Source organism: Fusarium poae, chromosome 4 (assembly GCF_019609905.1).
Source record: "Fusarium poae strain DAOMC 252244 chromosome 4, whole genome shotgun sequence".
Lineage (NCBI taxonomy): Eukaryota > Fungi > Ascomycota > Sordariomycetes > Hypocreales > Nectriaceae > Fusarium > Fusarium poae.
The window spans coordinates 155,305-169,134 of NC_058402.1; the positions used below are offsets into that span (position 1 = coordinate 155,305).

Here is a 13,830-nt window from a genome sequence, read left to right on the forward strand (position 1 = left end):
TCAAAACTTTGACTCCAATGTTTAAACTTACTTACACTTAGGCGCCTTCGCGTTGGTAATTGTCCACGACTTTTAAGCCCCAAGGCTGACTCTACGCCCACTCCGTAGCTAAGAGACACGTGGGGAAAGTATAAAGTATTAACCTCCATGTGACTCTTATACCCCTGTATTTTTGAGCATGTTGAAATGCTTTGTTTTGTCGTTTAATAGCCCTTTCTTGCTTTCGTTTTTGTTGCTTTGTTGGCTCTGGTTCGGGCGAATGCTGTAGGGCAGGGTTTGCAGTAAAAAGAACTCTAACTTTAATAATATCCTTTCTGCCAAAGTAAATAGGATAGTCAGTTAATAGACGGGCAACACCGCGGCCTATATAAAAGGTCTCCCTAGTCTTCAGCCTGTAATCATTCCTACCACCTTGAAAAAGTCATTGTCTATCTTTCCTCAAAAGCAAAGTCAACGTTCAGAATCATCAACACCTTCCAACCACCACACGTTACTCGACTCTACCGCAATGACCATGGATACTACACCCGCAGTCACCTCTGTTTCTATGGATAGAAAAGACGTCGACAATCTAGTACAGGCTGTTTTGTGTCTTCCACTCGGGCTTCAAGATAAGATCCTGGTCCATCTCGACCCGATCGACATCACATGCCTTGGCCTTACCTCGAAGCATCTCTATCCCATCTACCGCCAACGCTTCCGAGAACAACTCCCGCTGGACGCTCTGATGGAGTGGCAACAACACAGGAAGCCCGTGATTTCCGATAGGCGACGTAAGCCTATATGTTGGATATGTCATCCCAACACCTGCGCTCTGTGGTACCATATCCATCACTTACAGGAGACAAGAGCAGAGGGATCCTCATGCACTATTTGTCGGAAGGAAATGTGGAATTTTCAAGCGAAAGAGATAAGCAGACACGGTACGATGGTGCATTCGATGTGCAACGCGCATCTTGTTGAGGAACAGAGGCGCATTAGACAAGAGAAAGAGCAAAGAAAGCACAAGATGTCGCTCGGTTACGTTTGTAACCCTAAGTTATGACCGGAAATATTGAACAAATCGTTCCTGTTCCGAGTTACAGTCAGGAGGTGCGGCGAAGGACGACTAAGTGGGATTGCAAGGAATTCTGAAGGAAAGAATCATAGTTGACAAAGACATACTGCTTCCGTCTATTTAATACCAGGAAGCCTCTTTGTTCCTTGTTGTTTAACAATGAAAATGTAATAATCTCAATAGCTAGGGAAAGACATTTAGTGTGAGAACAATAAACGTCCAACTTCTCAGATGCAATTGCATCCCAATAACCCTTGTATAGAGTGGTAATCTACTTGCACAGAACGAAACCTAACGCTGGACGAGTTATATAACTGGAGACAATCCCAATAGACGACAGCATTCTGACAATAGTGACATGGTTAATTTCACAGAATGGTCAATTCCTTTATACTTTACTTTTGTTAAATATAAGTAAGAGACTTCTCTTACTGTGACTTACAATAAAAGCATCTACATTGATTAAAGTTCTGAGTTGCAAAATCAAGGTTCTTGTCGTAACTGACTTTCCGTCAAGGACTGTATATTAACAACAAGTAAGTACTATAGTGAGGGTCATTTGGAAGTAGCTTCCGAGCCACGAGAGACACTATGAATCATGGCAATCAATCTGCATGTCTACGCTTTTCTCAAGATTAGGATGTCTAATTTGGACACAACTCATACGCACTGAACTCTCCACTGTTCATGATAAAGCAAGGTTCAGTCAAGCATGTAATAAAATGACGACTCAGACTCCACCCTGGCAGTGACTTTGATCCAACTTTGATTCGCAAGTTTAATTTCAACTCAGTGGCTTAGAGTTTCCAGGATTGAAGTATAAGGTGGCAGCCATATTCTGAAAGACATAAAAGCACCGTCTTCTCCGCCTCTTGGTATGATTTTTTCCTCCTTCGCATCCTGTCCAAAACACTTAGTTCGATACAGTCTACAAGCCACGTCAACATCAACATTCTCGGGCTGCTTCAACCAAGTATTCCATACTCATCCCGCAACCATGGACACAACAAACAACATCTCGACTGCTGATGAGCAGATCTCGAACAATATACAGCCATCCCCGCTTTTGCGTCTTCCATGCGACCTTCAACACATGATATTCGATCATCTCAATCCAGTCGACAGCACATGCATCGGGCTAAGCTCGAAAGCGCTCTATGCTATCTACCGTCGTCGTTTCAAAGATCCTCTGCCACTGTATAGAGTTGTTCACGTGCCTGAATTCACATGGAGTTTCCCAGAATTTGGAACGGAGCTTCGGTCAAAGACCTGTCCGAAGTGTTTTGCCAGCAGATCTTGTTTCTTACATTGCCATATTGAAGGGTGGTTCGGCGAGAAACGTCACTACTGCTTTGTGTGCCGGTCGTTTGTACACAAGCCTGAGACGTATAAGGACGGTGATGTCCAATTGTGTAAGAGGCATCTAGCTTGTTATGACAACGACGCTCGTTGGATCAAAGAGGTTCTTAATCACTTCGACGCTACTTACGCCCAAGCATACAGTTGTGTGCGGTATCTGAGACGGATCTAAAGCGGATTCTATTTGAAACCACTGGCGACAAGGGCAACATTTGTGAGTGAACGAGGAAGACAGGAAAGATGGGCTTTTGAAATTGCAGCGTGGGAAGGATATTTCTAGTTATACCAATTCAGTGATGTTGTTGTGTTGGGTTGAGTTAAGGGCGACCAGATCACTCAACTAACAGATCAGGAATGTCCTATTTTCAATTTCGTGTCATTTAGCATGCAGCATTAGGAAGTTCAGATGCGCAGCAGTTCATATACGTATCACTTTCTAAACGATAACGTCTCATGCATTAGACGTTGTTTCACATATAAGCAACATATTAATTATTTATCTCTATGTATTAAAGACATCGCAGTATGTGACAAGGGTGATAAAAGTCAATTTCGCTATTATGAAATAAATTTAGACTTGCGCCATCACCAAACTAACAGGAGGGTTCAATACCCACCAGGGGTAGTGATTCATAGTCAGGTAACCTCGAGAACCTCAACAGATTTACGCAAGTCTCGGTCCAGCATGGCGAGATTGATTTCATGCTATTCATAATGATTCTTTATGACAAGTTACGTGGATTGTAAGTAAAGACGATTTACACTACTTATGCACGTCACCTGACCAACAGGAAGTAAGTACCTGGATAGCATTGAGGGTGTGGTCTTCTTGCAGCCGGACTGCACTTTCCTTGTATGCACTCACTCCAACAAAAACACTCCCTCGTGACATCATCTGTACATCAGAATGCAGTGTTCTTTTGCTAAAAAGTCGAATTATTAGCACTTTAACTCGAAAAGTTTATGTTTACCTGCATGTGCAGGAGACATGCAGGGTGCACGCAGCCTTCATGCTCACATCCCGCCACCCTCAAGCAAGACCCAACATTATCCACATTGTATTTACGCAATTGCGAGATAAGGCTATTAGGTATCGAGACATGCGTTTCGTGAATCATTGTATTAATCATGAGACTCAAGTCCTAGGAGCATTGCATGATATTTCCCGTGCTCGAAAATGAGGCTCACTTACGTCCGAGTTGAAAAAGTCTTCTGGTGATTCATGGAATGTGACAGATGACTGTCAACATGATTGATCCCATGGAACACCTTAGCAAGTAAAAGCTACCCACGAAGGAATATCGTGACGTAAGTCACTCAGCTGTGCCGCCAAGGAATTCCGCTTGAAAAGAATACTAGGCTGGTATTGTAGATGTAGAAGTCGCGTCATATTAACATGTCGCAAAGTGTGCCTTCTATAGAGGAATACACGTGGTCAAAGTTGGAAATAAGGAGTAGGACTAAACAATGCAATGCTGCAGATTACAGGCTTCTTTGAAAGAAATACAACCATGGGTACTTCATTCAAAACAAGGTCTAGAGGTGTGAGATTTGATTTATTTTGTAGATAATGAGTCGTGGAAATAGAATCGATAACTCTCAACTCTTGCATTCCAATTAAACACCTCTTGAAAAGTGTATCTACATAGAGGTTAATCGTTTTTGGGTCTAGTGCGGCCCAAAGACAATCGGCCTGGTGGCAATGAGTCGTGTTATGGGCAACACCGCTGAACATTCATTCGCGGTTGAAAGGTGCCAGCTTCAATTACGAAACAGAGGAAAATCATCCAGTGAAAGATGTCCTATGCCCGCCTTGATAACAGACTAGGTGTTGGTATTCGAAACGGTGTCGCAGCTGGCCAGTAAATTTAGAATATCCTAGTCGCCGTCGTACTCCATAAGCCGAATCTTCAAGACTTCGAATTGACAAACACATGACCGCCATCAAGAAAATGGTCCTTTGCCTATCTCCGCGTCCATGTTAGGTCTGTATCCCATTACCTTGCTAGTATGTATCTGTCATCTTACTCTTTGTGGTTTAGTCAGATGACTAATGAGACATTGCTGTCCGAAACGTTAGAAACGCGCTAGGCCGGATCAAAAACACAAATGCATTCCATCTGCAATCCTCCTGTAGTGGCTGTGAGTCAGACGCGTATATCTTTTGAGCTCCATATTCTTTTCAATGTGTTCTTGTAAGCAACAAATGAAGAATGTTCCAACTTGGCGAGCTTGAAAGTTTTCAAACCTCTAGACGCGTGATATGGGTTGCAAGTGATAACAGCCACTGACAAGGGTTACATTGTGCCATCTCGGACAGCGACGCGAGGAAACGCGAAAACTCAATGTCAATAGTGAGGGATGCACCATACTATCTCCGGGGTCACACGCGTCCTGTACTTGTCGAAAACTCCAATCAAGCATTGCTATTCCCAACGTGATTTTATCAGTCCCAGCGGAGAAACGCACTGAGTTATTCCAGAACTGATCACGATATTCCGCTGTTGTCAATGGAGTTACAATTTTATCGGTTAAATGAACAGTGGCTCAGGAGACTGCATGAATTAAATGAATATCGTGATGCGTGTCTTTAACAATTCAAACACACCAAATCGAGAATATATATTCAGGGTTGAATAGTAGAAAGACTGGGATTTTGATGAAGTTGGGCACATGATATGTTCAAAGATGTTTCCCTCATAGATGTCACTACGTGCTATGAGGTGATTCTTCCAGTCTCGTCATATCGTCAGCTTCAACAGCAGAGTCGAGGCACATGAACGACGAAGACACCAAATATACTCATCAAAGCTACTGCAGCAACGGTTCTCCGTAAGGACTTGATGGTTCGACGGTAAACCACATACGCTGGGTAATTATCATACGTCAAATCAAAACCTCTACAGTAGGCATTTTCTAAAGTGATCTATGGCAACCTGATTCGGCAGCTGGAATGCGATCTAATCTGGTTGCAGTTGAAACAACCTTAGGGATTGATAGGTTCTCCATCAGTCTATGATACGGAGTTCATTTGGCTCAGTAGCTATGGTTTTATCACGAGAATGCGTTTGGTTTCACATAATGACTAGTGTCCCATACCATTCAAAGACGCCGTCACTAGGCGTCAAGGAATAATGTTTCAAATCCGAAGAGAGCAATCTGAGTTCGACCTCTCCTCGACCGTAATTGGACACTGATACATACATCAGAGTCTAGTCGAATATATTACATTCTTCCGTTCGAGGTTAACATTAACACGTTGAAATTGCCATATTACTCCATAGTATTCAATTCATATTCGTGCTTCCTACATTGAAATATGTTATTATATAAATTCTCTCTTCATCGCACTATCAAGGACGAATACGTTTGTCATCGGAAGATCCTTACATGACTCCAGTTGCAGAGGTGTATGGCGGAGCTACACAGAGTACGCACCTCGACATATTTAATCTGAATGCTTATACAACATTCCACCAACATGGGACACGTGTATGTGAGGATATGACAAGGTATATGCATCAATGCTAAAACCATGTTGTCCAATTTCACTTTATAGTGATTGAAAACTAGAGTGACATCTTGAAGTATAGATAATGTACTGTGATCGAAGGCCGGATACGACAGGATCATGGAGAATGACTTTCACAGATATCGTGCTCAATAACATTCCATGATATTGAAATGAGCAGTTACAATATGTCTGACTGATTGTACCTATTTGTGCTCTGTGTTCAAGCGTGTGGGGAGAGCAACCCACAGCTTTCTCAAGGTGCGGAAAACTTCCTCTTATGGAGAAAGAAATCATTAACTGGTTTGTGATACTGATGTACTATTCCAGAGGTGAAGACCACCTGGCATATCCGACATCATATGCCAACGTTCTCGGGAGTGTGTTTGCTTGTCCTGTTACGTCAAGAGATGTGCCTGCCATGAGACAGAAGAGATAACAGCAGGACCAGACCTCCTGTACGAGGTGCCATGGTGGGGTCTGAGTAAGCGTCTGGGGTACACCGCATGTCAAACTGTGTTCCCACAAGATTAACTCCAGACAGTTATCTTGTAACACAACATTCACGGCAGTATATCCTACCACAGAAGAGTATTAAGCTGCAGACAACACCTCCGGCGCATTGTCTTGACCCTGAGAGAGGCACATGCTTGGCCTTCATTCGTTACAGCAACTTTAAGTCCATGTTTTAACTTGTCAATAATGGCTAAATTGGCTTCTTTATCAAGGATCAAGCAGATCTGAATGGTATGTCATGTAAACAAGTTACTATATATACCGATACATTTCAAACCAATTCACGCTCAGCATCTATATTATAAAGAAATGAACGATACTTTTTTGCAATTCACTTGTTCGATACTACCAGAAATTTCGGCCAGGTAGTGATTCCTCGTTGCAATTTATTCCTGGAGACGATGTTTTGAGGCATGCAACTTTCATGCAGGCAACACGCATGGTGCATGTAGAGTATGAGTCATCTCCGAAAAATACCGAATCCGCAGCAACCTGGTCACAATCGCATACGTAGATATCGTGGCGCTACGCGGGTAGGCGGGAGCCAACATGCGCGGGTTGTACGCCCATTCAAAGCTACAGCAGGTCTAGATCTTCACCTCTCCTCGTTACAACTACTCGGATACACTCCTTTATCTACCATCCTCATGATACATACCATAGACCTTATCCTCAAAAGTATGTAGAATTACTCCGTATAAATATTCAACAAGTTTTCGACGGTAGCAAGTGCTACTACGAGTGGGGAATTTACAGTTACGCTATCGCCCAACGCTGCGTCAATTATGATTCATCTCTGGTTCAAGCCTACATTTATTGGGTGGAAGTACACCCCCAGCATGAGAATTATTAGAAGATGATGATGTTCGATTCGTTTTTCTAGAACATCTTGTCTCATTAAAAACTGTTCTTAAAGCACGTTGAACAGAGGAAGAAATGGACACCCGTATAGAATAAGACATCGTCAGTAAGCGCGAATCTGGATGTGAGGCGTGGTGGTGGTGGTGGTCTTTATTTAACGCCGGGGCGTCCGTAATAGCGGCAAAGGGCGCTTGCTATAGATATCCTAGCTAGAACTAATATATAATTTTTCTAATGCGAGTATATCCGTCGAGGTAAATATGAAGTAAAGGCTTAGGTATATAGAGAGAATATATGCGAGAATCAGGGAGTAAGCTGGGTTAGACACTGGCATCTGTCGCGCTGCAGGCCTATTATGGATGTGAGGCAATGTTGAGATGCAATCTTCAGAATACGATGATAGGTTCATCCCCCGGTGAGAAGCTCATTTGTGAGTCGTTTTTCCTCGTACATGGCACTTTGTTCTGTCATATAAGTGCAATTCCGCTTGAAAACAGTTGCACGTCGCATTTGTCAATAGAAGAAAATGAGATATGTTATTAGTGATTGGTCCTTAAAATTTACCAGAAAAACAGGAATGGCTAGTTAACACGTTGTTTACACCTGGATTAGTAAACATTCAATCGAAGGATCTAAGCGTTCCCATATTGGATGTTGAACGGTGGCATTGTGACTCGACATTTTCAAAAGATGGCAAATTGATTTAGGGAGCCACTAGACGGTTGGTAATAGGGAAATTTCATATAGGCATGCCTTACCTACAATACTGATAACGAATCATAGAATCATCAAATTATACATACCAGGATTCCACACTGCACGGCATGGGGGTTCGAGCTTCAGAGTTTTGCAGGAAGCTGAAAGCCAAGGAAACATCATCATATCAAAGGCAGCGATTTAGCTTTCTGGATTATCAGGTGCACGTACAGCACGGTTGTTCAATGCCCAACGAACCCACCTTCTCATGATCTTCAGCCTTCAGCCTCGAACAATTATATTCTAGTGGCCATTTCAATTGCTTTTTTTTCTTTTGGATAGATGGTGACATACAAGACGCCAGCAGACCAGTCCCACACCAAATCTTGTGTATCAAGGGCGGGAATCTGACCTAAACAGAGACTCACGATGTTGACTGCTTACCGTCTATCCAACATGCTTCTGCGAAAGCGTAGGATCGTCGTAGTTGGATTGAATGTCAAACCATCATTTGTTACGTCAGCTAGAAGAGAGCTCTGACATTCCAACGGCAATGCATCGTTGTGGCAGTTTGATTGACATCCTCTTGCATCGCTATTGCACTGTGAATGTTTCCTAAATGCCATCCTTTAAAAACCAAAGTAATCATAGATTGGTAATATGAGCGAGATTATACTCCTGAATATACCTTCACTGTTACTGCAAAGTCGTAGACACGTCGCCTCACGATACTTAGCAGCAACAAATATTTTGTCAAGGCGCAGGCAGACACATTAGCTATCCTACGTAGGGCTATTGCATTTCCTCTATAGGAAGAGAACAGATATAACCATTTGTCAATTAAAATCCATTAATCTTACATATATTTCAGAAACATCATAAGCATCGTATCTTTCTACCAAAAGTGGCAATAGTGAGGAACTTCTTATTGGAGAACTGCGATAAACAACGGAATCTATTTTTTCTTTCCCAAAATTCAAGTTATATACAATATCTAGTTAATGCATTAACATAGCAACAGAGAATAACTAATAACAGGAATCCAAGTAGTACAAATATTACTGCATAAATAACATATACCGCTATTATGTCATGTTTTTAGGAAAGGCTAACCATTAAACCACGTCGGTATACTGCTTTCGCTCGTTCGTCGCTGCTTTTCGGCATCGTTTGGGGACGCCTCTCGATGGCGCCTCTAAGTCGTTAATGGGCCACTGAGACAGTCTCATGCAATGAAGTAAGCTTCCAGACTCAGGTTGTTAACGACATCAAAGTGAAGTATCAAATCAGGGGTACTTGCCCGTAGGCCATCTTCAAAAGTAGTAATAGTGCCTTCCAAAGGAAGGATGACGAACCATGCTTTCCCCGGCGAGTAATTCCTGTGGCATTGCGCCTTCCGTGCCACAAGACTGAGGAGGGCATAATGTAGTCCCTTTCCTCCAGAGATCATTTTTCTTTCTTCATCCCATCAACGACCCAATGTGAGTGTCCCTATTATGACCCCCAACGATCGCGATGAATGTTGAGATCATATGCTAACTAGTTTTACAGTGTACGACGATTCAGCAGTAAGTTCAAATCCCTCTCGTTTCCTGACCTGTATGAACATTCGCTAATATTCTTCGTTAGAACAAGCCAACCAATTGTGAGTGTCCCCATCATGGTCCCCAGCGACCGCGATGCGTTTCAAGATCATTTTGCTAACTATTTTCAACAGTCCCCGCGTCTCCAACGTGAGTATCGATCCAACACCTTATCCTGCGCTATATGGCAGATTGCTGACACTGACGTGTTAGTTTCTGTCAACGATACAACTCCCGTAAGTGCCTATTTACTTTTGGTCTGGATGAGAACATCGCTAACATTAGTGATTTCTTATTTAGAATCTTCACACAAATCATCAGTAAGTTTGTTCCATCTCTCCCATTGCACCTTCAGAGCTAAAATGCAGATAGACAACCACCTTCATCATGTCTGACCAACGAGTAAGTTCCCACAGGCTACAGTGTATTGACCGTGGAAACTAACATTGATCCCAGTACTACGGCAGCCGTGTGAGTCCCTCCTCTATCCCATAGATCCTCTCCGTCCTTGTTCGTTCCATCACGATCATCTACACTCCGACAATTACGGCAGCTCCCAACCTTCAATTTCACGAACATAATGCAACAGGTTTCTAACAATCTATAGTACCAGCGCCCTCAGCCCGGGTCGCTCCAAGTAAGGTTCTATCCTATCTTTATTCCATCCATTTCTTTCTGATCTATTTCAACATCTCCCTGGACATGGACCAACTTGAGGTAAATGCTTGAGATGCTGATATGGTTAATAGGAGGCCCACTACATGGTCGACGTAGGTTTCCCTCCCGCATTATCTTGACTTGGAAGTACTAATTCAAATTAGAAGCTCAAGGCTCAGGCCGAGGTAAGCTTTCTACTGCTACTGACAGCACCAGGTATAGTTAAGTACTTACCTTGTGAAAATAGAAGCACCAGGCGGAAGCCGAAAGGCAACTCTTCCTTCGGGATGTAAGTACCACTATTCCACTATTCATTCCCATTGTATGTATCATTGCTAACTATTCTACCATAGGAGACCATAAAGAAGGTCTTCGTGAGTAGATATACAAAACTTACTACTAGGACGATTGTTGACTACTCATTTTTTTTTAGGAATGGGAGACCAAGGTGGCCGTATGTTCTCTGTACACTCTGTTCTTTTCCTTTTACTGACTTCACTGTTTAGGAACGGACCGCCAATCCTGTAAGTATCTACTGCTTTGTCCATAAGATAGAATATTGCTAACACGTTCTCTCTATTTAGTCTTATTCTGCCTCCGTTGAGGTATGTACCTTGAACCTCTCTGCTTTATTACAGTCTCATACTAACTTTTGCCTCAGGCACGTATGGCAGAGATGCGGCGCGCCAATGCCGCCAAGGCCGACAAGGCCATCAAGAAGGAGGAGGACGACGATACCAAGACCGGTTAAGTCTATTATTACCTCGTCATATCCTTACCAAAAACAAACTTGTAAGTTATACTCTCACCCTACCGGCAAGGCTGTGGATAACAGATCTAGATCAACAATAATCATCCTTATAATCGGAACTCTCGTCAACATAATTACCGCCATTATTACAACATTTTTAACCCGCCCATATCGTCACCCTCTCCGCGGGGGGCGGGAGAAACTCTTCGGAGGCGAATGACGATACATCTTTATCGATACATTTTTATTCGGCATCACTATTCGACATCTTTATCGATTGCGCTATTCGACATCTTCATTCGATATACTCATTGTTGAAATATCGGATCAATTGACGGTTGGGAGTTAGATGGGTGCTGGGCTTGGAATGAAAGTGATGGCAATGGGGTGCAGATTGGCAAACGAAAACGTTGACTGTATCAAGGCTGGGCGAGAGTTACTGTGCCAAGTCACAAGCATCGCTATTGCTGCCCCGACAGAGGCGGTTGCGTCTCACAGTCAATAGACCAGTCCGCGATCTGTAGGGATACAACAACAACCGTGGCGGCGGTCGCGACGGTCGTGGCCGAGGGGGTTACCCCCCTCGGGGGCCCGTAAGTAGTACTGGATCCAATGTGAGGAGGTTGCCTGCTAACTGATAGTCTTTTAGCGAAACTGGTCTCCAGTACGTTGGCGTCTTTGTCCCGAACGTGATGTGGCAGGTCTCTAACAATTTATAGTACCAGCGACCTCAAAGGTCCTGGTCGACCGTGAGACCAAGCTTCACTAGTAACACTTGAGACATTCATCAGTGATTTCAAGGAGTCTACTACCTCCTCGTGGCACTCCGCCACAAACGCCCCCCTCCCTCTCCTCCCGCCCAGCCAAAGAAGGAGCCGGCCCCCGAGGCCGAAAAGGTATATTGTTCAAATCAACTGCTATTCTATTGCTGCTAACATCCTCATAGCCGAAACCCGTCGCAACTATTATCAACCCTTACCGACTATTTAACATGAACTGGCCAACTTTGCTATAGCCCGGGTCATTGGAAGTAAGGTTTCTATCCTATCTTTGAGAATAGGAGCACCAGGCGGCATCCGACTTCCAGGTCCTCCTGCGGGATGTAAGTACCACAATTCACATTGTATGTTTCATTGCTAACTATTCTACTATAGGAGTCTATGAAGAAGGTCTAGGAACGAACCGCCACTACTGGTCGGAGTTACATGGGTGCTGGGCTTGGAATGCGAGTAATGACAATGTGGTGAACAGGAACACAAGGAATGGAGAAACTGGTTGCGACATAGATCCTCTCACGGTCTTATGAGAGTTGACGTTGACTGTATCAATACTAGGCGAGCGTTAGTCTGCAAAGTCACAAGCGTCGCTATAGCTGCCGCTATAGAAGCGGTGGTTTCTTCCAGTCAATAGACCAGTTCGTGATTAACCTATCAGGCGCTTGCTTCTGAAGCACTTGAAACATGCTGCCTCATCTAAGCGGTTCGTGTGGGAAACACCGACTTTCGAGCGGCGCCACTGACGACATTGTCGAGAACGATTTAACGTCTATACACCCTCTATTGGGCAGCAGAAATAATGATCTCCTAAGTCTTAGGTGACGAGAATAAATACTCTAAACTCTATAGTCTGAAGAGCATGAAGTGGTCTACTAACGGCGTCTCTTATGATTCTAGCGGCAATTCTTCTGATATCCTAAGGACCCTTTTTCATGAGGGCTGTAACAGACTCCTGAAATCTTGCAAGGTGAGTGGGCTAGCTAAATCCTCCCGCTTCGTTCAATACTCACTGGCTGGCGACGATACAAGAGAAAGGGAAATTGAAGAGTCTAACTCTTGGTCGAAATTTATACTTGATATCTGCCGATGGCAATCGTTGTGTCGCTGTCGTGGAACTGTTCCGTTACATAAGAAGCCGATGGGGGCTGTATCTGTCTCAATCTTTCACCCCTCGGCGAGTCAGTATCAGGTGTTCAAGCAGTAATTGATCACGAAGTACGAGTGCAGCTCGTTACTAATGGGGTTCGAACCCAGAAAATGCAAAAAGAAGAGCGGTGCAGTGGGGTGAGAGTATTTGTAGGAGCGGTTTTTAGAGAATTAGGTTTGTTTAAGAGTGTAGGTTTGTTTAGGTGCGGATTCCCACTGCACCACTCCTCTGGCAATATGGTAACATAACTCAATATATAAAGGTTAGGTAGAGGCAGTAAAATAAAGACGGAAACGATATCACAAACGGATGACGAACAGGAAAAGAATGAGAGAATAAAGAAATAGTCAAAAATGGAAACTGGTTGTGTCAGAGCATCTCCCTGGTGTCGCTGTCCAATGAATATCCTGGAATGAATCGTCGCTGTTTTGATCAGGCTGCCTTCATTCGGAGTAGTAACATTGAGGTGCATGAAGACGTCGTCGTTGCTAGGCAAAACGTTGTCATCAGTCCGTTGTTCAGAAGTCTTGATCAAGGCCCTCTAGCACTTTCTCTCAGTTCCAGTGGTGGGAATGGCTTTTACCGTGCCTTATCAGACCGGAAATCCCTCAGATCATTATCGCACGCCAGATGCTTGAAAGGCTGTTGGAAGGTCCCCGCACCAACCTGCATATATACGCCTTGTGATGCAAGCAACAACGCTTTGGCGCGACTCGTTGCCTGGCTATGAAAAGCCTCTGGATCAACTCTTCTACTCAAGAACCAATTCTTTCGGCCAGCCTAGGGTATATCGGGCATCGATGAGGTTGGTGTGTTTTGTTTGTTGCCATGCAAATCTGCGGCTGCCGACGGTGCGTGTGTCCTATATAGTGCCTGCCGACGATGTCCAAGCCGCTGGGCTCCTCTGTCTGCCTCC

General features: G+C 43.8%; 3 protein-coding genes across 3 annotated transcripts; all 3 read left to right on the forward strand.

The window, feature by feature from the left end:
* Positions 1-508: 508 nt before the first annotated feature.
* On the forward strand, positions 509-914 carry FPOAC1_010168 (uncharacterized protein; the record flags this gene model as incomplete). Its single annotated transcript, XM_044854563.1, has 2 exons — positions 509-773; positions 850-914. The coding sequence occupies 2 exons, from the start codon at positions 509-511 to the stop codon at positions 912-914; spliced, it is 330 nt and encodes a 109-aa protein (XP_044701876.1).
* A 1,140-nt stretch (positions 915-2,054) lies between these two features.
* Positions 2,055-2,588, forward strand: FPOAC1_010169 (uncharacterized protein; the record flags this gene model as incomplete). Its single annotated transcript, XM_044854564.1, has 1 exon — positions 2,055-2,588. The coding sequence occupies one exon, from the start codon at positions 2,055-2,057 to the stop codon at positions 2,586-2,588; it is 534 nt and encodes a 177-aa protein (XP_044701877.1).
* A 6,908-nt stretch (positions 2,589-9,496) lies between these two features.
* FPOAC1_010170 (uncharacterized protein) lies at positions 9,497-12,006 on the forward strand (the record flags this gene model as incomplete). Its single annotated transcript, XM_044854565.1, has 21 exons — positions 9,497-9,521; positions 9,552-9,568; positions 9,630-9,645; positions 9,718-9,733; positions 9,797-9,819; positions 9,884-9,903; positions 9,956-9,985; positions 10,040-10,054; positions 10,191-10,220; positions 10,333-10,353; positions 10,405-10,425; positions 10,488-10,529; positions 10,594-10,614; positions 10,674-10,694; positions 10,747-10,764; positions 10,825-10,845; positions 10,902-10,986; positions 11,641-11,655; positions 11,711-11,740; positions 11,793-11,887; positions 11,938-12,006. The coding sequence occupies 21 exons, from the start codon at positions 9,497-9,499 to the stop codon at positions 12,004-12,006; spliced, it is 651 nt and encodes a 216-aa protein (XP_044701878.1).
* Positions 12,007-13,830: the final 1,824 nt, after the last annotated feature.